Genomic DNA, 25,318 nt, shown 5'->3' on the forward strand with positions numbered 1-25,318 from the left:
TTTTATCATTCAGAAATGTGAATTCCACTGGAAAAGGGAAAAGAAATAAAAAATAAAAGGAGGAAAAAGAAGAGTAGCACGTACTGTTGCAGACTCACTGAAGTACTGCAGACGTCTTTGTTCTGCAGACTTCAGGGAGAGCATTTAAACAGGCAAAATGACATATTGGATTTTTAGTTAATGGTTTAAAATGAGGTATTTAGCTACACACATGACTCATGCACTTGTGCAAAGCCCCAAACCAGCAAATCTGTACAGAAACATCGCCAGAGCAGTTAGGTCACCCATCGAGAAAGTCTTAACTACAGCAACCCCAAGAGGTTTGAAACCCTGGGCCAGCACCATGTGCCTGCCACACATCTGCCTGTGCCAACCAGGAGTTTGCAGGCCATCAGCATCCTGGGCTTGCAAATTCAAACTTCAACTATCTGCTACACCTGGGGCCACAAACCATTGTGTGAACACAACCCAAGCAGCCCACAAGCCAGTCTGGGAAGGGAACAAACACAGCAGTGGGAAGAGCACTCACAGCTTCACATTTCTACAGCTGGATGGAAAACAAAGGAGTGCAGCCTGTCTGCAGCCACGCTGGACCCAGGCCCACCTCCTTCAACAACTGCATTTTAGAAGCAGGTCTAGACAAACAAAAACCTTTCTGCTTCCCAGTGGAAGGAATCTTCCCACAAGCTCAGAGACAAAATCCTGAAGCATTCAAAACACTTCATTTCCAATCACAATAACTGAGTAAAACAGAAAAATTCATGCCATACCTGCTCCAAAGGCAAAGAAGAAGCTCTTGTCTCTGTTCTCCCTTAAAAGTGACATCACCCTCTTCCCCATCCTCTCATTCCTCTTGTAGATGAGCTCCTGTCTGAAGTAGCTGTCTATCTCCTGAGCCGTCACCTGCTCGTGGGGTGGGAGTGTTGTGTTGATGAAGTTAGGGACCTGAAATGGAGAGAGAAGGTATAGCTCAGGTGACACTGCTTAAGGAATGACCAAAACACTCCATGTTTTAATCCAGCCTTATGTAAGCCACCTGAGCATCACTATCATTAAAAAAAAACAAACAACAAACTACTAGAGGATCAGAGCTTGGGAGGTTGTTAGGAACTCAAAAAAAAAAACAAAACAACAAAAAAACAATGAATATAATTTTTTTTTCCCAAGTGAAACTTGTATTTTACCAAATAAAACTTTAGTTCATTTTTACTTTTCTTTGTTCCTTCAGCAAAATGTAGTTTCAAGTGTTACATTTGGATGAGTTACTAGGACCTTTATTCTCTTCTTGCTCAAAACAGTTCATTGGTTATTTAATACCAAAATCTGGTGATCTGTTCCCAGCGAAGGTCACCGTGAACTTGAGTAAGTACTGTAAGATTTGGATTGTATTTGGGCCTTTTTAATCACCCAACAGTTTTAAAAGCAGGAAAGGACAGCAAATCCAGACATAGGAAAATGTACGCAGGGTAAACCCCTTATCCTTCTTGCAGCTTTAGATGCTTTTAGATCTCACCAGAAAAGACGATGCATTGCAATACATAAATCCCTGGGATGTTCCTGATATTTCTGAGGAAGAGATTTTCACAAGAACTGCTCCCTCAATCCCTGCTTTTGTGACAAGAGATGTTCACAGACACAGAAGAAAGGCTGAAACCCCAAGGACCAGAGGCAGACCCAGGAATGAGCCAAGATCCAAGCTGTAATGGACAGACAAGCCAAAAATCTCTGATTATTAGGATAACAATGAGAGTCTACAACGAGAGTCTGGGGGCCCACGTGCCCCACAGTGGGAAGTTCTGTAAGTGGGCAGTGTTTGATGACTGCTAACAGGACCCAGGCACGTTCTGGAGGTTTTCTGTGCCTCACCACTGGAAAGCAGCTTAATCTGCAAAACCCAGATTCAGCTTTCTGAGTCCCCAGGTGCATGTGAAGCTGCCAGGATTTCCAGTGTTAATCTGAGTTGATGGTAATGACATCGCATGCACAGCCCAAGAGGGGAACATCCCTCACTTGCTGTGCTGAAATACTTGATGCAGTGACTCTGTTACTTGGGTTATTCTTCCTCTGGTTTTCTACTATACCAAATTCCTGTACTCATTTTCTAAAACTTGCCTTCAAACTATGTTTTGCAGACCACATTTACCCTCCCACTTGGCCACATGGTTTTATCACAACAGTTTTTGTCTTTTCCCATCCTCTTCACTTATATTGCCTCTCCAAAAGTTTTCAGCAAGTCTTAGGGAGACTTCCAACTTCCTGGTGACTCTCCTTACAGCTTTTTCATTACAGCCCCATTTGCATCACTCTTGATGTGTGTGTAGGACCAAGCAGCAGAGATTTCTTACCATGCACTATGCAGGACGCGCCTACACCTCGCTCTGGATTCCCACCAAAGGCTGTTCCCAGTCGAGTGAGGCAGAAATGAGGACCACATCTCCTGAGCCAGGGGCTCCCAAGTGGATGGAGCTAACACTGATGCTGAGAGCGACCCTGCCCCAGCCTGCTGGGTCTTACAGACCAGCTGAACCTTTTGTTTTCCGAATGACTTCTCAACCTGCCTTGCCAAATCACCGTGATTCTCACAGCATATCCTTCCTTAAGTGTTCAATTGCATTACCCTGAAACATTGCTTTGGTCTTTCCAGCATGGCTTGGAATCACCAGTGCATCTTGTGAACTCCTCAGAGCATGCAAGTACTTTGCACCTTGTTCTCAGTTTAGACCTTTGGCAGCCTCAACAAATAATAAGTCCCATTAAGCCAGACCTATCAGAGACACCAATGTCCTGGAAGGAAGCTGCCTCCATGTCTGGCACGAACATGCATTTGTCTCAAAGGGATACAGAAGCAGCCTGATGGTGTTGAAGAGGTAAAATGCTGCTGGCTACAGCAGCACAGGATGTAGAGGCTTCCATTCCTGGTGAAAAGCAAGGAGAGATTTATATTGTAGGAATAAAGTACAAGGAATGAGTAGTTATTTTACACTTGCATTAACCTCTGTAACACAAAGCTGTAAATCAGGGGGTCCATGCAGGTATCACAAGCCTTTGCATCTCCTCTGTACTGAGTGCCTGTGCTTTAAGGATTGATGTAGCTCAGGAAGGAGTCAGGGAAGCCTTCAGACACTGAAATGGAGGGTGACATTTTTTTGAAGCATCTGAAAGCTCAACACCCACATAAGAGCAGTCTCTTCTTCTCTGTTTTTTGCTGAAGGGAAGTGAAGGCTGGGAACTGATGGGACCTGATCTCGAATGACCTGAGATGCTCTGGGGAAAACAAGGTACTGTGAGGACAACCTGCTCCTACACAAAGCAGGAGCAGCAACGCTGGGGGACCAAGCAGCTTTGTGCATCCCACTCCAGCCAGGGGACAGCTCTGATGCTGGAGGCCAAGACAGCTCAAGAACAGAAGTTGCATTTAGACCTTGACCAAGAAGATCTTTGCCAAGAATGGAAGTATCTTTCATCACCTTGGGCTACTCCATCACTTGCAATCCAACATCCACATTCAACCTACAGTTTTTTTCCTCCCCTTTATCTAACCTAAAACATGGTACACAAAACAGAGCCATTTAGTTGCCTTTTCTTCACCCCCTCCCTTTCTTTCCTTCTCTTCTGTGGGAAAAAGTTTTCCAATGGCAGAGAGAGAAACTTAAAACCAAGGACTGTGTTTTGTCAGTGTTTCTGGTGCTTGTCCAAGGAACAAGACAAAGGAAGGCGTCACCTCGAGAGGCACATCATCAGCTACAGGTCCTGCTGCACCTTGAGCGTTCCTGTATTCCTAATGCCTGGCAAAAATAAAATATGCAGGCATGTGTCTGTGTGGCAGAGGACAGAAGATAAATGATTGCAGTAAGTATGCCCATACACAGTAGTGCAACCACACTCTGAGCTATGACACTTGCCCCATTAATCACCTCTGCTCCTCCCTGTATTGCAGTTCCTTTCCACAGTTAGTGACATACACCATGCCTGGCTTCGAGGAGGCAGCTGCTCCTGTTGATTTAAGAAACCCTTTGGATTCTTAACCACCAGACAGGGATCAGGAAGTCAAAAAACAGTCACACGCAATTAGGAAACTATTAACTAGAGCCAGAATTTAAGTGGTTTGTTTGTTTGTGGGTTGTTTTTTGTTTTTTGGTTTTTTTTTTTTTTTTGGGGGGTGGCAAAAGAAAAAAAAATCTTTTGTTTTAAATGTGTACCAAAATGATGCACATTCTCTCTTCCACTTTTATTTTGTTTCCATTCAGTGAAAAAAATAACTTTTAACATTTAAATTACATGTATTTGTTGTTTTTGAACTGAGAGGGAATGAATGAGGCGTTTGCTGTGCCATTGGGTGAGGGAGTGATCAACAAATAATAGCTGAATAGTGCTCCCAGTATTTAAGTGCACAGTGGAGTGGATGATGGAACCAGGCAAAAATCCTAACTTCTAATTTTGCTGTTCATCCAGGAGAGTAACAGTTGGACGAGCAGAAAAAACACATCACCTGGGGTGTGCTCACTTTGTAGTGGCTACACATAACAAAAGATAAATTGATTCTTTATGTCCAGTCTCTGCAAGTCATGAAGCTTTCCAAGAATTCAACCAGTTGGTGTATGTATATATTTCTCATGGAAACTCAATAATGTATTTCATTGAGGTGTTCAAAATATGGAATGTTTCGTTTTACTGAATAAGTTAGCACTCTCCTTTTTTTCTGTCCCTATTTTCTTTGGGTCACGACTCTCCTATGGACAGTGTAGTAGACCCCAAACTCAGTCATTTGGTATCCTCTGCATTTCTTAGTTTAAATTTTGAGGTTAAAGAAAGGGAAAGTGAGAATAGAAAAGAAGTCCCAGCCTTGCAGACATTTTTTACCCTCCCTACTGCCTGTATGATTTTAGTTGAGCAGTATCCCTGATGGAAAATATGTGTGGGTAGAGCTCTGCACACACGTCTGAGCTCTCAGTACTGTGGGATGCGGGCCATAATTCTTCACCTTTGAAGTCAGTGGGAGCTTGAGGAAGAAGAAAGAGGAAGGATTGTGGAGTGGTTATGACACTACCCTGAAAAAATGATTCTGCTCCCATGGGCGATACAAATCTCTTGCATGATCACAGGCATGTCATTTGGGTTTAAACCTTCAAAGGAAACTTGGCACTTAACCTCCACTAAGTATCCTTGAAGCGTTTGGCTTTATTCCTCCTGTCTCTCTGAGAGTCCATCTGTAAAATGGGGACAGCAAGACTTTCTACCTTGATGTCACTTACAAGGCACTGTCTGACTCTCGCTGTGGAAGGACCCAAAGGAAGATCCTAAGTCCAAGACGACGCTCAGCAGTAACCTCTCTTCCCATAAGTTCCCGCAGAGGCTGGAATTCTGCTGCAGTCATTAGCATAAGAGCTAGCAACATACTTTAGCTTAGAAAAATGCATCAGCCATAACTCAAGATCTATGCTATGCTGTCAGCTTTGTCTGTGGAGACAGAGAGAAAGGAAAGGAATAAAAAAAAAAGGAAGAGAAAAGCAAAATATATTGGTGTGGAGTCTTTTATCACATTTAGGGCTTACTGCCAAAGTTCAGCTGAAAATTCATGGACATGGGACTACATTTAAGTACATTTTCTAATTTACTGTTCTTTAATATTTAGACAAATATTCTGGACAGGGGCACAATGCCAGAGTTGTGAATATCTATCTGCAAATAATTTTTTTGGACACATACAAGCACCATCAACTATGATTAACTTTTTTTTCCCCTGCTTTGGATTTATTGGCTAAATGGAACTGCTCTAGACTCAGTCCAGTATCAAATCACTATCAGATGTGGACTAATGGTGTTATCATTCCTGCTCCTATGCACCACAGTTCCCAATCCTCTGATAACCTTCCTTAGCCTCGTTCTGTTCCAGTGATGATAGAGTATTTCTGGAATGTGCACTCAAACTGTGAGATTGTGTCAATGAAAAACCAACACTACCAACACTGGAACAGAGGGCTGGGTGCCCTTCCTTGCCTTCAACCATAATGCATACCTGCAGATGGAGAACAGGAAGCTGAGTCAGGGAAATGGGAAGCCAACTCCTGCCATGGAAAAGACACTGACCCTAAAACCTTTCCAGCTATTATCTTCCTATATCTTGGTCAACCCTGTTGGCTTCTGAGACTCCTCTCTCCCACTGTCTCCCAATCAGCAGAGGATTCAAGGTTTTCCAGCCTCACCTGCTGTGAAGTATCCAAACTCCAGAAGTTGCGAGTACAGCACCATCCCTAATAGTTGCAGGCGAATCCATTAATAATAAAAATGCCCTATTTCTTTATTTTCTTCTCTCCCCAGCGTTCACTGGCTAAATAGAGAAAATAGGAGGAGCCACACCCAGGGTCATCCATGGCAAGGCAAACAGCTAGCCATCAGCTTTCAGAGTTCCAGTCCAGAATCTCAATCCAAACCCCATCGCTCTTTCCCTGACAGGAGGGCTCCACCTCCACACTAGTAATCCTTATCTCCAGTTGTAAGCAGGGAGTTGTTCCCAGATCACGACAACTACATTAATTTTATTTTTTTTTTAAACATGCTAAAGATTGGGTTCTCTTTATTAGTCCTTTGGTTTATGAGCTTTACGTGGGCAGAGGCCAGAAGACAAGTAATGGATCGCGCTTTGAAGGATTTTCCCTGCATCATTCAGGTCAGGAACTTTCATCCTGTTGACAGCACTATGCAAGATAAGGATCTGAAGAGCTGACAGCTCAGCTTATGGGGGCTGCCAAGGAGCCAAAGCAGCATCCCAAAACCTGCTGGCTCCTCCAGTCCTAAATTCACACCAGCCCTTCTTGGGTCAGAGGCTGACATCTGAGCTCGAGTTATCATTCCTTTACGAAGGGAGGATACCCTCCTGTTAACCAGCCCTGACAAGGCATTGTGGCTTTCACTGGAGTGCTGCAAAATATACTGCTCTGGACTTGGAAGACACCTGTTTTCCTCTGATTTATGGATCCTTCTGGCATCTGGGAGAGCAATATCCATTTACTGCAGCCTCTGATATGAAGGATTCAAATAGTGCAAAGTGAATGGGCTGGGAGAGCAAGCATCTCCTCAAGGCTGCTGCAGAAATGAATAGTGCTGCCAACTCAACTGGTTTTCCTCCAGCACTCTTGAGTTTCCATCATGATGGAGACCAGCAATGGCCAAGGAGGGGGTGTCTGGCTAAACTGATTTAGCCCAAAGCCCAAAGCTGGCAGCTGCCAAGAAGATAAGCTTCCAGCTTGTTATGGAAAAGGGAAACCAGGAAGGAGAAGTATGCAGTTTGAGCACGTGATTAACCCCTTATTGCTTTCTTTTAGGCACCAAAATTCAAGTAATTACTAGAAGCCTGAGCTGACTGTAAAAGGAATCTTTCATCTTCAGAGTAAAGTCCGTTCCATCACTCCTTTCCCAGGGCTGGAGGGGAAAAAAAGGTGAAAATACTTTTTGCTTGAAGGTAAGTGAGAGAAGGAAGGCCAAGAGCACAAGGAAAGCCAGAGTAAGAGCTAGCATGCTTCTTGGGACCAGTTCTGGGCAGCCATTTCTGGCTGTGAGCTAATCCCTGCCCACCTACATCACTGCTCGGGGTCCCTGTACGTTGCAGATCCATCACAGTTCATGCCAGTGAGCTTTCTGCAATGGGCCTCTCTCATTTAAAGCTGGTGGGGTACCTCTCAGCATTGCATGGCAACCTGGGTGTGAAAACAGAGGTCTTTGAAACTGAGTTTCAAACTGGCTAGCTCGGGTCTGTGAGCCACTGGAGCACCTAAACTTGTAAACAGAGAAAAATTACAAATAGGAGAAGACATGGAAAGAGAAAGCAGGCTGAATGCCAGTGAAGTCCCTATGGATAGTGCATGATACTTTTAAAAAACAGCTCTGCAGGTGACACAAAAGCTGTAGGAGTCATTGCTGTCCTGAGTGTCAACTTGCCTGCAGGCAGGGTGGGCTGCAGCCTTTGGACATTCCTGTACCTGCAGCTTCAGCTTCCACCACACCTGCTTGGAGACCTTTCCCTGGGAGCACCAAACCCATCCTGCCACTGCCAGGTGGCACATGGCCAGACAACAGCTGTGTGTCCTGCCTAGTTCTACCTTCTCTGTCCATTTGGGCTGAAGAAAAACACGTTTCAAAAAAAAATTTAAAAAGGCAGAAAGGCCATAGGGATGGGCTGTGCATCTCACACACAGCCTGGGGGGTGAGACTTCTATCCCTCTTAAAGAAGACTTTCAGCAAATCCCTGGGAAGTCATGACCTCCATGTATGTTTTCTCTTTGTTTTTCCACACCAATTAAACAGTTGTTTTCCAAGCACTTAGGAAAAAAAGAAGAAAAAGAAGAAGCAAGCAACACCAACCCCTCCTACAAGGCCTCCCTCTCCACCCCAACCCTGTCCCTGCTCCCCTCGGTCGAGATGCCAAAATATGCAGCCGGCCTCTCTATCTGAATGAATGTTTTGATTAAAGAAGCCTTAACAAAACATAGTCAGAACAATGATCCTGGCCCCCTTTCTGCAAGCTTCACCAACTATGCAGTGTATGTTTAGGACCAGATTACAGGGACCTGTTCATTAATCGAGTAACGATGACAAGCCTGTAGTGTATGCAAATAAAGGTTTGGGTTTCGGAGGGGAGGGTAAATCTTAACTACCTAATGATACTCCTGCTGTATTTAAAGCCCCTTCAACGCCGGGATTGTTTTGAGGCCAGCTTTCATGAGCTTGCAAACATATGGAAAAGTTCAAGATTTTCTACTTCCCTTCCAAATGCTTTGGTTCCTTTGACAAAGAATATTTTTTTTTCTGTTCTGACACTAAAACCATCACCTATTATATTGTCATGACACCCAAGTCAAGATACTGATCAAAGGGCAAAGCAGGGCAATAAAGTGAAGAGAAAAAAAAAAAAAAACAAAACAGGGCCAGAAGGTTTGGGTTTGGGGCTGGTTTATTAAAAAATTGCAGCTCTTTTTCCAAAGGTATTTTTCATTTTGTCTTCTGTTACGCAGTGGGAGAACAGCTGGCCAGTAGTGGGTACCAACTCAGGTTTGGCTGTCCTGGATATATATTGTTCAGGGCTCTTCAATGAGTTTCTTCCCACCCCTGCTTAGTAAGGTTCTAGGAAAAGCCTGAATGTATATGTGAAGTTTGCAATATTAACTTAACGCAGGGCAAGTCTGAACCAAAATATGATTTGCAAAATATCATCTAACTTTGCAAGGAGCAAAAATCTGGTTATGAACACAAACAGCAGCTGGTCTGGACACGAGACCTCAGGAGCTGACACTACAAGGTTTGTGGTGCAAAGATGGCCATGCCCTCCTGTTTGGTCCTAAAGAAACTCCAGACTTCTCCCAATCCAACCAGCCTAAGCTTTCTAGTTATGCTGACATCTGAAAAAATAAATTGGACGATGACTTTTAAACTAATTGTAATTTTTTTTAAGTTAGGATTGTTTGAGAAGTCTAATGTTGGACATAAAGATGGAAAACAGCTCCAAGAAAGCATTTGGAAATGGAATAAGAACCAGTAAGGAGAAAAATAAGGAATAATTCAGATTAAATCAGTAAAGCAGAAACAAATTAAGTTGTCCTTGAAACTAATTTCTTTGCATCTAAACTAGTGGAACTCTATAAGCCTTGACTTTGGGTTCATCAGCAGTCAGCTCTCCCAGAGGAGAGAAGATCCACGTCTGAAGTCACCACCAGAGAGCACAACCAGTTTACACTGCAGATACCTGATCTACGGCATTCCCTACTCAGCAATGCACAATAATAGTGTCAGACCGAGAAATGGGATGTCCAGGAGTACCCAAGAACACAGTCTTTTTGATAATCTCTAGTGCTAATCCTTCCAAATCAGCCAGGACAACCAAAGTGCCCCCTTGTCCCACATTTTTCCCTTCCCTTTCATAATGAGGAGTAACTTCATCATTTACATAAAACACAAAGAAAGAAAAAGCATTTTGTACATTCAGCCCACGAGATACTGTTCAAAAAACTAACAAGGCTTTTTCATTACTCTTGAACAAGTCTTTCCAAGAAACACTTCATAAACCAGCTCTTTAAAAAGAAAGGAAAGTAAATGCCTTAAAGCAAACACACAGCATTGCACAGAAAGCAGCATGCGACTACCTTGAACTCCAAATGGTTTTACCAATCACTCTTTCATAATCATTTACAGTTTATCCCCTTACTAGCAAATACAGGTAGTCAACAATCCTTAAATGTTTTTAACGTAAATCAGTTCTTTTTTGTAGGTAAATATGTTCCTTTTCTAATAATGCAGCTGTCTGAAAGAAAAATCTTTGCCTTTAAATGTTTTGTTCCAATTTCTCTCCAACTCCCTCTCCTCTCCCATTGCTTTTTTTCATGGAAACTGGAAAGAGGAAGGAAAAAACTTCCAAGGTAAGACAACTCCAAATGCAAACATATAATGAAAATTTTCAAGCAAGAACCTATTTTCAAAACCCGTGGTATGAAAATTATCTGGGCATGTTCCAGATTATTAATAAAAAAATAATCTCTGCAGTGTTTTCCCCAGCACTGACATCAACAAGTAGACTTAACTCTCAGTCTGGATCTGTAACCAATTTTCTGAAACACATAAGCCAAAATATAATATTGCTCCAATCTGGAATCTTGTTCTGACATAATACGAAAATTAGACTCTGGAAATTTTGGCTGCACTTCTGTTTTTTCACTTCCAATGAAATGCTCACAGCATACACCAAGACACGAAGCTGAAACTCAGGTGCGAGCGGAAAGAAAAGTACGATCCCACCACAGCAGACCAGGAGCTGTTCTGAACTATGGGAAAGCAACACCTCTGCAAACAGCATCCTGTGCTCCAGCCCAGAGAGGAGAAGGTGGGAGACAGGCTCAAGCAGCACTGCGCACAGTGTCACCAAACACCCGGTCAGCGTCAGCACCGCCAGCAATGTCCTTGGAACAAACACTCCTGGGAGCGTGACTGACCCTTCCCCTGGACCCAGAACGGCAAACTCCTGGGACTGGCTCCCTTGATGGCCAGGACAAGCTCACACTTGCTTCACTGGAAAGCTCATAATCATTTTCCCTGGAAGAACGAGAGGCTGTGCCAGTTCGCCTGCACTTTGTTACAGCTGAAAATGATAAGATGCTTCCAAAGCGCTGCGTTACAATAGCTGTGCCTTCAGTTTGTGGATTTATCTTCCTTTGCCCTAGATAAAACTCCATTCCTTGGACAAATTAGGTCTGCTTGTCATTCAACACTCTACCTAATGGTCTCAGCTGTGTGTTTCTGCAGTTACTGAAGCTGGAGCATTCCACAGATAGTTTTCATTGATTTGAGAAGCGAGCCAGAAATCCAGTCGTATTTTACCCAAAATGACAACAGGGCAAGTTGATGATGTAATTAGAATTATCAGAACCCTTAAATCTTAAAGGACATGTTTAAATGCAGGATGATAACAGTTTTAAAGGGGTACATAACGCAACCTGGAGATTTATAAACAGCAAGTACCTGGCAAAGTGAGGCACTAAACATTTTCTTCTTTAGTTTAGGGAGGCTGATACTGATGTGGGGTTAAGTGTATGGATTTCTAATATCATGCTATCAAGATCATCATATGCTTTTCAGAAGGCAACACCCACTACCTAAAGGCTGTGTGTCCACATGAATCCACGGCATTTTGAACTGCAGAGGCAACTCGAGATATGGGTGACATCATTCTAGTAAGGTATAGAAAAACCTTGGTTGTTTCCAAGGGACACAGCTTGGAGAAGGAGGCACAGCAATCCCTGATTATCTAAAAGGGGTTTGAGACCCATCTGCAGGCTGTGGTGAACACTAAGCAATTCCACTGCATAGCTTGCTCTGCCGTGTAGGATGAAGCCAAGACCTTATGTCTCCTGGCAGTGAGAAGATTGTTATGCTGAGGTGAGCATAAGGCCTGTAAACTGGGTTAATCACTGGCCTAACTTGATTTATTCGTTTCGATATCCAAAGATGTCTGGGCCCACTGGAATGGATACAAAGCCCGCTGCAGGCATGAAAATATTCTCCATTACTTCAGTGGGCTCTCACTACAGTCTAACACAAACCATAAGGCTCTCTAGAAGAGAGATGCTTTGGAAGTGTCAGGTATGACTCTGGGATTGTGCTGTTAATCCTAAATGGGACAAGGCAAATAACAAGTATGAAAAGTGGATAGTTGAGCCAGTAGAAACTGGCTTGAAGAAAGCTGTGTATAAAGTTATCAGTGGAGCTGCAGGTCTTTGACATGCCAGATCAGCAATGAGAGAGGGGAAACCATCTTCTCCTGGGACAGGAGCCTCTCCTCAGGTCAGGAGAATGGCTGAGGACAGAAGACAAGAAACAATAGCCAGGAACCACAGATAACAATTTTTGGGAAAGGCTGAAGGAGAAAAATCTCAGCCTTGGACCTTCAATTTTCCTCTTGATAAGGGAATACAAAAGAACACAGAACCAGTTAATTCAATGCTGGCAAAGATGAATCTGCTTTACAGAACTGTTCTTAAAAATAAAACAGCTCAAACCAACCACAGGAAGTTAATGGGTGCAAGGTATCCTTAAACCCAAAACAGAAATGCTTATGTTTGAATAAAGGCTTTTACATCAGATCTAGGGAACAAAACACACCATAAAATTGTTCTGTACCCTAGTTTTTCTTCACAAGGCCTCAGGTTATTAAGCAATTTTTCATCTGTCTCAGGTAAGAAAAAATATCACGTAGAGACAGGCAATTTCCTAATTTTGCACTAACAGATTTTTTGTATTTTAATGTTTCTGGGAATACTGACCTCAATTCCCTTGTGAGAGCATCAGACAGAATACAGAAGTTACAGCTACTGATCTAATCCAATACATTTTTGCTTCCAGGGGACTTTTTTCAAAAGCAGAGAAAGAAACTCCCTTCTTTGAGGGGAAAAAAGTCTGGAGAAAGAGCACAAAATACTCCTACCCTATCTTTAGCTTAGAGTACTTTCTCTTTGGTATCATTTTGACTCTCTGCCCAGAAACTCCAACATAAGCATCTGGATTACAAAAGTCACAAGAGAATCAAGTGTTTGAGGAAGGCTGTAGAAGAGAGAGAGATGTTTCCTTACTCCACTTTTGGGTCACAGTCCAATTTAGTAAGCTCAGCCCCTTAAAGTTTTACTAAGTTTAAATAAGGATTTATACATTTGGAAAAATGGTGTCTGGACAAAAAAAAAAAAAAAGAGAGAGAGGGAAAGGAATGAGGAATGTAATATAACCATAGGAAAGCAGAGGTGTTTCCCTTGCACTGCTCTTAATTAAGACAAAGGTCTTCACAGACCTGTAAAGAACTGGAGCAGCACCTGGATTTCCCAAAAGAATGGACACATCTTCTAAAAAATACTGTGGCACTCTTATCTCACAAGATTGGCAGGGGTACCTGCCCTGAACTTTAAGTGACGATACATCTCACTTGGCGTATTTATAGTTGTTCTGCATTTGTAGGCCAATCATTTGCTGTCACCTCATGAGACCTGCAAGAGACTCAGCACATGACAAATTCCCCTGCCTACATTTAACATCTCCAGAGAGAGATCCCAGGGGGGATCCTTCACGTGTAATATTTAAGCCAGGCTAATCTAATTCGTTAAACAAATGGCAAAAACTCTCCACGGCAGACAGAGTCTTTCATCTTTGCGACAAACCACACAGAACAAACTTTGGAATCACCCCAACTGGCAAAACTTGGCCTGAACAGCGAGTTTATTTTAGGTTTTAATATTTTCTATTTTGTTCTGCTCGCGGTTAAAACAAATGGCATAAAGCTGGTTTATGAAAACACTACCGATCACAAAAACCCTGTACCCAACAGTTCTGCACAACATTTAGAGCTCTGCAGGGACCAGTACACAGAGAGGGATTTTAATTTTCCATGGCCTGTATGTGTTATAATCTCTATCAACTGTGTGCACTCTGGGACCGTGACTAACACCATTGCTTGAACCCTGACTGGTTGTTGGCTTCCTTCCTCTGCCTTTAACACTGTTTTGAAACCCACATTTGATACAGCAATTTGGAGGGATATGCAAGCTGTTCCTCTCGAGCTGAACCCACAGGTCTGATACAGGACAACGTGAAAATAAACTGCAGATGTCTGTGAGTCCAAGCAACGGGTGTGAATGGCCACAACTCATCTCAGGGACAGAGACTTTCTCACTGGAGAAATTACACTGGTAGAGATTAAAAGACAACCCAGGACATTCCCACACCAGAACAGTCTTCACGGGTTTGCCTCCTAGTACTCCTTTCATCACATCCATGGCAAATATAACACCACATCTTGCTTGTTTATTCCATGTTTATCCTTTGGGCTGTGCCTCAACACTGCAGGAATAGTGACAACCACAGGATTAACAGGAAAGGAGAAAGAAGAATCTATGTATTAAATGGGAACCTCAGAGTTTCCCATGAAGTATCAAACCGGTCTGGAAAGAAGATTTCTGCTCCATTGAGGGCTTCTGACAGCTTTGGGTAACTAAGATAAACAGAGACTGAAGGGCTGCCTGAGACACATACAAAATTATTGAATTATGACATGTTTTAGAAGTTATTTACTTTATAGAGTATTAACGTAAGGTCCACTTCCTCTTCATATATAAGCTCAAGTATTATAAAGATTCCAACCCCCCCTTAATGAGGGGACTGCATTCAACAGCCCTCAAAACATCCATAATTACCTTTTTTGCAGGCACATTCCTAGGGAATCTTTCCAGGCAGTCCATTCCTTGTTCCAAATAACAAGCAATAGGACAAGAGGAAACAGCCTCAAGTTGTGCCAAGGGAGGTTTAGATTGGATAGCAGGAAAAATCTGATCACCTAAAGGGTTGTCAGGCACTGGAACAGGCTGCCCAGGGCTGTGTCGGAGTCACTCTCCCTGGAGGTATTTAAAAGACGTGTAGATGGGGCACTGGGCACATGGTTCAGTGGTGGGATTGGTAGTGCTGGGTTAAATGGTTGGACTCAGTGATCTTGGGGGTCTTTTTGAACCTGAACCATTCTGTGATTGCCCAGAGCCCAATTAAAACCATGGAAATTCCACTCTCACCAGGCAAATGAGGCACGTGTGGAAAGAAAACACAGGGCGTCAAAAAGGAAGAGCGGGGAAGAGGAGACGGAGCATAAAGTGATGGTTGGGATATTGCTATTAAAGCAGACGATTTGTTCTCAATTATCTGGCCCGTCTGGAGCGATTCTGCTCACCTGAGAAGTGTCATGGTTGAATATCACAGCATTCAGGTCTCCACAGTTGTAATGCTTGATGAGGTCTTCAGTGGTGTACGGGGCCTGCAAACTGCCTGCTCGAAGGCTCTCGTGCTGGAGCAGAGTTTGGTTCAGAGCAAACAGCACCTGCAGAAACGCAGACAGGAAGGGAGGTGATAAGTTAAAGATAGCAGGAATCAAAACAGCAAAGCCTAAGGGACCAAACTTAAAAAAACTCTCCTGCACCCGAGGTCTATTCGTGTGATCCATTCTGGCCCAGGGCAACAAGGGCTGGTCTTTAGGCATTCCCAAGTGGAAAAGCATTCGGATGCAAGGCCCCCTAAATAGCAAAAGACCATATCATAGACCCCTTGATGTTCCTCACAGAGTATAACTTCACAACAAATATATTGCTTAGAGGCAGTCTGGGAACTCTTGGGCACTCTGGGCTGGTTAATTGGCTACATGACAGAAATTGGAATGAAAAAGCCCCTAAATGAGGAAACTTCTACTGCCTCTGACTGCTTCCTGTCCCCTAGCTTAAATCCAAAGCTCAATCTCAGTTGAAAGGCTTTTGATAAAAATCAAAATCTTCTGAACTTCTGAAGTCACAGGTGTTGTATTGGGACTTTGTGCATCCTTGGAGTAGCAGAAACTTCAGGAAATTCATTATCAGCCTCCCTTCTTTAGTCTTTTCCCCCTTCACCCACCCATCTGCAAAGTGAACAGAGATACAGATTTATAACACTGCCCCAGCAGACTAATCCCATGTCCCCATCCCAAATTTGAAAATACCAGGAGAACTCTTTACTGTGTAAATTTGGGTAACCAAAAAAATAAATACCCTTAAAGATTAGCTTTCCCCCACCCCTTGCATTAACCAAAAAACCCCCCCAAAAACTCATTAAAAAAACCCAAGCAACCCCACACTCAAAAAAAAACCCCAAAAACAAACAAACAAAAACCCTGTACTAAATTTCCCATGAATTACCACAAATCTTTTTAGTTTTGTGACAGGCTGTGGGAATAATTTATACCAGTTACTGAACCACCAAGTCTGGGCTTTTCATGTTCAGCTTTCCAAGAATCTTCCAAGAAAACTTGATAAAAAAACGTAGGTGAATGAATCAGAAGAACAGCAGTTCAGTTTGTCACAAACTACATAAATAAACAAACACACTTTTCCTAAAATAAAATGATATGTGGTGACAGGAAATTCAGATTTCTGACAAATTATATTGATGTGTCGTTTTTCCTGAAAAGACTCCTGCATCCCTCAGTCTCACATTTCACCACTTTGTCAGCTCTTCTCATTGATAACAGCAGTGTGTCCTATCCTTCCCAGAGAACAACCATCATCTCAAAATCTTACTGGTTTAAAATTGTGATTCTCATTGAATTTTATCTGAAGTAAAAAGTCAATTGGGCTGTATATGCCTCACATATATAACAAATAGGCTGGGATATTTTATTATGAATAATAATAATGTTAATAATAATAGTAATAATAAAGTAACTTCAGGGCACTAACAGCCTCAATACAAAGCTGTTAAATGTGAACTAACATACAAAAACTGGTTGAGGAAAACCAAATGTTATTTTTTAATTTACTTTTTTTTAAAAAAAAAAAAAAGGTCTTTCAAGTGAACCTGTTATACCTCAATTCAGCAATCAGTTCCCCATTAAGATCCAAGCCTAAAAGATTTCCTTGCCCAGATCTAAGGGTCTCTTTAGGCTTTTCTACAAAGACATCAGCCAGGACCACAGCCTGAAGTTAAGCATCTTCCTAACTTGGTTTTTCCCTAATTTAAAAAATATGCAAAAAATACAGTTTGAAAAATTTCTAACCTTTGAAAGCATCTGAGCTTTCTTCTTTTTCCCCTAAGGGCTACAGCTCGAAGAGGAAATGGTTCATCCCAGGATTTCCTGGGGATTCTAAACATTTTGACTAATAAAAATAAAAGCTTAGAAAAACATTGACAGGAAAAATGAGAGCAGAGATTTTCCCAAAATGCTTTTAGCAAAATCCTTCTCATTTTTGATTTTTTAAACAATGGATGTTGCTGGATTTTTATATACGAAAATATGTATACACACAGGCACACACACATATACAAACCACCAGCAAACCCTGAGGGCAAGACAGTGTGTTTTATGATAAAATAATAAGATGGCAATAAACAAATCCTTACTTTACTCCCAATGCCTTTTTTTTTTCCTTTTTTTATTTTTTTATCTGTTATTCTGGCTTCCTGGGGAAACCAGCCCTGTGCATTACTGCCTGTCTCCTCCTAACAAATTTGGAACCTATTAGTTGATTTTGGTCACATTTGCACAGGGTTTTCTTAAAGAAAATTGTCTGTATGTTCCTTAAAAACCAGTGCCAGACTGCAGAAAAGCCAACAGTACGACTTCCCTTCTTATAAGACACCAAAGACTCCACATGAGAGAGAAGGAGTTCTTTGGAATCTACAACAGCAGACGGACCCCCATGACCTGGTCCCAACATTTCATCAGTGCCAGGACGTTCACGCCCCTGCTCTCTGCCTCAGAGCAGCTCTGGGACCTAGATGTGATGCTGGACACCAGCTTGGGGATGATCCTGTGCAGGGCCAGGAGTTGGACTCGATGATTCTCGTGGGTCCCCCCCAAATCAGCATACTCCGTTATTCTGTGATCCAGCACGCTGCTGCCCCTGGGGGAGAGCCCATCGCTGGGTTCAAACCACTGCCCCAAAAAACAGCTCAAGAGGCTTTATTTCAGGAGGAAAGTTAAAATCAGAAATTCAAACACTTGAATACGCTGAAGGAAAACTATAACCATTTAACAAATTTCTAGAGAAGTCTTGCTTAATCAAGCCACAGCCACCATGGGTTTAGGTTGGGCAGCTCAAGATGAATTTAAAGAGAAGCGAGGTCTCGTCACAGTCGCCTGCTTGTTGGCTGGATTTGTAGACCATTTCCTTCAGAGTCAGGTTAAAGCCATCTTAAAACCTGAATTTATTTTTCCTTACTGTTCAGATAATGCCACAAAAACAACGCTGTTTCCTTCTCTCTATCTTAATATCAATGACCCCACGACCTCCAGCCTAAACCCCTATCTGAGTTAAATCTCCCAGAGGTGCCTGAGATTACTGAGCAACTGATGACTTCAAAATAAACACACTTAGAGCGACTGCCTATACACAGTCCCACCTAATAAACAGAGCAGACAGGATTTGTTCTGGGAAGCGATGGGAAGTTATGACTTTGGCTCTGAGAAAGTGCATTTTTATTCCCACAATTTACGGTCCTCACCCTGGTGTGCTTTGAAGACATTTTTGCACGTCTGTCTCTGGCCCCCAATGGTTTTGACTGATCAACCTTTTTATCTGAGCGGTGCCGTTCACCCAAAACACAGATTTTATTTGGGTGTTTGAAGACACCAGCTCAGCCCTTAGGACAGACCGAAGGGTCCTGCTTTACTGCCAGCGAGAGCGGGTCCCACCAGTCCTACACAGCACCAGGAACCACCGGCCCAGACGTTTCAGGAGTTGTTTTGCACAGTCTATGTCCATGACAAGCACAAGGGGCTGGAATGTTGAGGCCTCAGCTAACAGCTGTACTGCCTGCCTTGACACTCAAACAAGTATTCTCCCTCTCCACACTCATCAAATACAGCATCATTCCTTTTTCTGTCAGCTGTGGACAGGTGGACCTGCCTACCTGTGGAACCAAGAGGAAAGGTTGCCAGGTCCACCTTTTTTATCTGACTAAGGTCCCAAATAGTGGCACAAGGGAAAAACAGCTTTGTGGGAGCACCTAATAGGCCACGTTAAATTAAGGAAACCTCCTTACTAGCAGATAAAGCTCTTAAGCAGTCCCAAACTTTCTAATGAAATATATTGCTAATAAAACAAACAACAAATTCAGGAACTAGAATGGAAGAAATAAGTTTTTTGTTAAGCTTAAGACAAGTTGGAAATGTGTTCTTCTGGTGTGTCTGCTATACAGGAGGCTTGAGGATGAAAGGAAAGGAAAGGAAAACTCTCAGGCCAAACTTTGCATCCACAGGACTCCAGTAGCTGGAGTTACAGGATGACCCCTGCACAGACCCACGATTAATAACAATACCACAAAAACAAGTACTTAAATTTCATGCTATGATGTCAACTCGTGAGCAGGCAATGTATTGTTTTTCCTTTGCTCTCTCTTTTGGACATGTGCCACCACAATGCAAATACTAAATAAGCATTACTGGAAGTGTTTGAGTGACTATATCCTGTCACTGCCCAAATTGCAATTCTGGAAAAGAAATGCCCCCTCTCCTACTCTTCAAAACAAACTGCAATATAAATATTGAGATATACAGTTCTGCAGGGGTTCTGCTTTTGTAGTTATCCTAATCTGTAATCAAATAGAAAATCATATATACAGTTTCAGGTCAAAATAGTGACTTGGGGAGGAAAAAAAAAAGGAGAAAAATGCAAGTCCCTGATTTTCCAGATTAATGAAAAGCAATAAAAGTGCTTGCCCAAATCTGTTCAGTTCCATTGGTTTCCAGAAGACGGGTTTCCCCTTTCCTTGAATCTCTTGTGCTGTTGCTAGGAATTAGTGAGCTGTGAAACTCACCTAATGAGGTCAGCATCAGGAAATAGCTTTGGAAAAACAGCTCCTGGGGGATCTACTAAAGGACTCCCCCAGTGTCCAAACGAAATCCTGGATGCATCGGCACATTGTACGGTGGGGGCTGTGAGAGGAACGTGCCCGGCTTTGTTGTTGTTTTTCCTATAAAGGGACAGCTAAGGAAAGTGAAACTATTAACTCATCCACTGGAATTTCTACTCACAAACCGTGCCCCCTGTTAAAGCTGCTCATAAAAGCCTTTCGGCTAGTTAGTTCCATATGTTCCCCAAACCCGCAGTTATTGCTTCTGAAAGGCAGGAGTAGTTAACAGTCTGCGGCTTGGCACTGACCAGGGAGACCTGAGGACCTCGCTTTTCCCCTCCTCCCTTTCAAACTGCCAATTAACCAGCTTAATAAAACAGTTTGAATCTGACCAAGGTGCTTGGAGAAACCCCGAGCCACCACCCATCCTATGGCTTATCCACACAGTGACACACGGACACGGCCTAGGGCAGAGCAGTCACTCTGCTAATGTGCAGTCCTGGGGACTGCGACTGGTTTTCTTGACTCTGGGAAAGCTGCAGGCAGACTGGGACTCCAGCCTTCAGCCCTACATGCCCAAAGCTCCTGCTGAAGTTGATTTCCAACAGCCTGACTTCAGCCCTCTGACTTCTCTCTTTACACAGAGTTCCCATTATGAATTTGCACATGCAAAAGTAATTTTTTTTTTACTTTATTTTCGCTGTGTTTTGACTGAATCAAGGCATTTAAAAACAACACAAAATTTCTAAACACTGCAGAAAATACTGCAGTGTGCATGTCACCCCCATTCCCTCAGCCCTAAGCCCCCAAAACCGGAGAAGGGCTCTCCTGGCTGATGGCAGCTGTCACACATTCCCTGGGCTGACCCTACTACACTATTGCTTTTGCACCGAGTTCCCGGTTTCTGCAGGGCTGCGGCAGGCAAATGGTGCAGACAGAACCTGGATAGCAGCTGTTAGGGGTTTGGTGGGTTATCTGATAGAACAGGCAAGATAGCTAGTTTATGGTTTTAGATGCAAGTCTTCCCTTGACAAGGTCATTAAGACAACAAACAAAGACCACTGGAATTAATTTCTGCCTTGAAAACGCTCTAAAAACATATATTCTCTCTATATATATATACAAACACACACCCACCATAAACACCACACCCACCTTAAATAGGTCAAAAAAACCCCAAATAAGGTCTTAAATATATAAACAGTAGCACCTGTAGCAAAGACACTATTGAAAGGAGCGTAAGATCTGAAAACTTTTCTTCTAAAGGTAGTTGAACTCTGTTACTTTCTAAAGGCACTCAGAGTCCATATTAACTAGAAGAAAGGGAGGGGGGAAAAGAGCTTTGATATGGAATTTCCATCCTTTCCCCTTTTGTGAATCACCAAACTGTGGTGGAAGAATGTCTTAGTTTCAATGCCCTCACCACATCATCAGCACAGCCTCTTTTGCCAGTAACTCAGCTTGATGTCCAACCTGTCAGGGTGTGAGCAGTGACTCTGTAGAATAACTCTCTGCTTTGGTCAATCTCCAAACTCAGCCTTAGGGAAATAAATTAAGAAGTAACAGGAGGATGGATTTGCAACCTACTCAAAACCGAAACACTGGAAGGGACAGAATTACCTCTCTTAAATCTGCAGTCTAAATGTAGGGCTTGTGAGGATTTTGTATGTGGGATTTACTCATATCCAGTACTTCTGCACTGGTCTAGTTTCTCAGCTGTACTGAGCTCAGTAGATTAATTTTGATGAGCAAACCTGTCTGAAAAGCAAAATATTTTCCCCAAATGAGTTACACTCTGAGCAGTTTAATTCTGCAAGTGTTTTTTCAATGAAGTACAACCAGTTCCAGCAACCAACACCACTGCCCGGCAGTGATGGCTCGCAGGTCCGAGTGACAGTGGTTAGACTTCTGGAGTGCAGTCTTAGATCTTTTCAACAAAAAAGTTCGCTTGACATGGCCCTGCTGCCTGTTTGGTGATGCCGTGGGCTTGGCTCCCAGCCTGGCTCCTTCGCACCTCTGGGTCCCCCCCCCCAACCTGTTTCTTCCTGTGCCACCACCCCAGCAAGCCCAGCTTGGCCTCCAGTCCCACCCAGTCATTTCCATCCTAGACTTATCTCACCACTTGCTAGTCAAGAGCAAACCTCTATATTCCAAAATCCAAATGCTGCCTCAGTGTCAGGGAAACTCAGCCCCCCACACACACCATGTAACTCAAGAGCTCTGTGGGCACTGGCAGTTTGTGGGGAGGTTTCTGGAGAGGGGCAGCGCTCCAGCAGCGGTGCCGCGGGGACCGCAGAGCGTTGCTCAAAGGTGTTGTTGAAACAAGAACAGTCCTCCCAGATAAGTCCAACACTCCCCAAAAGTGTCTGGTAACAGATACTTCGGGAAAGCATGTAAGAAATGAGGTGAGCAGAGGGTGAACTTCTCTCAGACAACGCTTCCCATCTTTTGGAAATCTGCCAGTCGGGGAGACTGTGGATGGAAATACCTCTTCTCCTATCGCTCCTTCCCACCCACCTCCCTGCTCCCCATGCCTCCACCTCAAAATTATCCCCGTGCTTGGTTGCACCACTCTACTGAAGAGCAGCCATCTGCCTGATGTGTGCACAGAGGAGCTCACAGCCTGCTACTTTGCTCAGCAATTGCATTCCCCAAATGGATGCCTGGCAGGGCGCCCAAAGGGCAGTGCCCACGATCACTTTCCTCCACCTTAAATGGGCACATTGTCCCCGCTTTCAGGGTCTTCACCTTCAAAGGGGGCACATGAAATCCTTCCCAAGAACCTGAAACTACATTTGTGCTCCTGACTCATGAGTAAAATTGTTACTGGGCCCTTCTGGGGTTTCAGTTTTTCTTTTTTGTGTGCACCGTAACAGAAGGAATGTGGGAACGTGCCCCGAGCTGAGTGTACCGGTCGGCCCCGGTGGCGAGTGAGCAGCAAGGAAAGGGGCACCCTCATGGAAAAAAGCACAGCTCTGGGGCAGTTTGGGAAACTCCTGGGTTTAGGCATCCAGCCTGAGACATTTTTTAAGAAGTCTAGTTTCATGATATGCTAAGCATCCACCCACTGAAAAGTGCAACCTATCCTGGGTGCATTTAATTTGGGGTTTATTCATATTACTGCTTAATTTTTGAACTGTTGCTTTTTAATTACCAGCTGAAGCTACATAGTAAAATGGACTAGCCCCACAGGCATGTTTTTCTTTCTATTATATTACAGTGAGGCAGCAGATTAACTCCTTCAGACGTCCCAGTTTAACACCTCGCGATGCCAGCATGGCCCCTTTCCAGACTGCTGCTCCCGAAGCAAGAACAGCTGAAGGGGACATATATCTTTACGTCTCCTGTATTTCCAACTCCCAGCCCAGGGTATCAGCACAAGCAGGTGCCAATTTCAATATGTGTCAGCATGCTGGAGAGTAAATCTCAGCCCATCAGGAAGGGGAGCAATTTCCAGTGAGCCAGCTGGAGCTGCAACCTCTGGCCAAGGACAAACAGTTTGGGGCAACAACTGTCTCAGTTTTCTAGTCTCCATATGACCATAACTGAGTTGACAGCTGTAGAAAAGGGAATGTTTCCTAAGCCTGAAGGGGACATCCTCATGAGGTCAGCAGGGAAAGAGGGAAAAAAAAAATAAACTTTAAGAAGTCAAGATTTGGATCAACATGAGAAAAGGAAGCCTTCAAGAGGAAGCAGGGAGCTGAACTCATAAGGGATAAAGCACTTGTTGTGGATTGTTGGTTCTTCTTTTAGCTTAGCATTATCTCAAGTTTGAATTCATTTCATTATGCAAGATGTTTTTGCCATTGTGGGAAACAGTGACCAAGCATGGGGTACCCCACGTCTGCTGATGAACAAGGGGCTTGATCTGGCAGACTGCTCTTTTCAGGACTTCCTCACAGCAATTCCTGCTTCAGGGGCCTTTCTGAGGGAGATGCAGCAAAGGGAAAACGTACAGACAGAGATGCCCAAGACAAAAAGAAAAAAATAAAGTCATTTTGGAGCTCAGGGCACGTGGGGAAGAGGGGAAGCATCCAATCCCTTATGGGGACTGCATATCACAGCCCTGACGCAGTCTACAGGATTTCTGCCTGGAAGGAGCAAGTTACACGAAAATTATTCAAAATTCAGTTAGCCAGGGAAAGAAGGTGACCTACCCATCAAATCACAGCAGCTCAAATTTCTAATATCTACTTGTAGCCAAGCACTTGCCTTCAAATTAAGCAGAGGCCAAGAATAATTACTTACTCTTCGCTGAGATATTTACATCAATTATTGGGCAAATAAATTCAGCTAACAAATAGCTTCAAGGAAACTGCAATCTATTCACAGTCAAGTTGCCAAGACAGAAGATATTTATAAAATTAATTATTTGTAGCCAGCTTCTCTGTTAGCTGTCAAGGTCAGAATGATAAATTCAGTCACTTTATTTTCTACTATATATTAGGCTTCCTCAATCTAATTCTACTGTTTATGAATTATGGGAGGTTATCTTTCAAGAGACGGCTATAACAGTTATATTTTTATTATCATTGGAACTAAAAGATCTTATTTCTTGAAGCTTTTTTAAGCCTAGGCTTAACAGTCTCCACTCCAGTCAGAGAATGCCTATGAAATCAGCTACCAGTGAGGATTTGCTGCTCAGGAATCAAGAGGAGAGTTCTCAGATTTTTGCTCTCCTGCGTAAAGCCAAGAATCAGATATTGCTGTAAAACATTTAGATAAACTGGCACCTTCTGAAAAAAACCCTTCATTTAAGTAACACTTCTGCTTTCTTTTTTCTTCTAACTAAGAAGAATGGATCTAGAAGAATATTCACTTCACAGCTTCAAATATTCCTCCCCTATGTGGGATATTTGCTCACATAAATAAATAAATAAATAAATAATAATAATAAAATAGTAATTAATACTGGTTTCAGGCATTATTCTGGTCCACACACACAAACAGCAGTGAAAATACCTGCAAGAGATCTGCCTCAGATTCACCTTCTGCCCCCTTAGCCATATTTCCTCACTCTTAGATGGAGTTCCAGGAGTTGAATCAAACAAACTCTTTTTCCTTGCCTGTTTAGTACTAGTGGCTCTGTAAATACACCCATGGCTAAGCCAGCAAACACTGCTATCCCCTGAAACGCACCATCAATGCCCAGCAGGTTTTTCCCTCTCCAGCTGTGCTTCATCAGGAAGATTCCCAGAAATCCTACAGCCACTAAGGGCATTGCACATGAGGACGCAGCTCAGACAAGTCCTAAAGACCCCAAGGGGAGAGAAAAGCAACTCCTGAAAGCAAATCTCTTTGCTGTTGCCCTGGAGTAATATGGATGAATAGCAGCCTTTTGCACAATCATGACTCTGGGGCTGGAGCTGAGAGGATCCAGCCCACTATTCCACCACAGGACGGCAGGGGAGACATCCAGGCAGGAATCCCA

General features: G+C 43.2%; 1 protein-coding gene across 2 annotated transcripts in view; it reads right to left on the bottom strand.

The window, feature by feature from the left end:
- TRABD2B (TraB domain containing 2B) overlaps positions 1 to 25,318 on the bottom strand; it is a 276,057-nt gene that overhangs the window by 114,524 nt on the left and 136,215 nt on the right. For both annotated transcript variants that reach the window (XM_027893833.1, XM_027893841.1), the window contains exons 3-4: positions 15,242 to 15,388; positions 771 to 945 (exon numbers count right to left, since the gene is read on the bottom strand). In XM_027893833.1, the coding sequence (XP_027749634.1) occupies positions 771 to 945; positions 15,242 to 15,388 (322 nt within the window). The remainder of the gene's footprint in view (positions 1 to 770; positions 946 to 15,241; positions 15,389 to 25,318) is intronic.

The sequence above is a fragment of the Empidonax traillii genome, unplaced genomic scaffold, assembly GCF_003031625.1.
Source record: "Empidonax traillii isolate 1590-97213 ecotype Southwest subspecies unplaced genomic scaffold, ASM303162v1 scaffold15:size5535645, whole genome shotgun sequence".
In the NCBI taxonomy this organism is placed as follows: domain Eukaryota; kingdom Metazoa; phylum Chordata; class Aves; order Passeriformes; family Tyrannidae; genus Empidonax; species Empidonax traillii.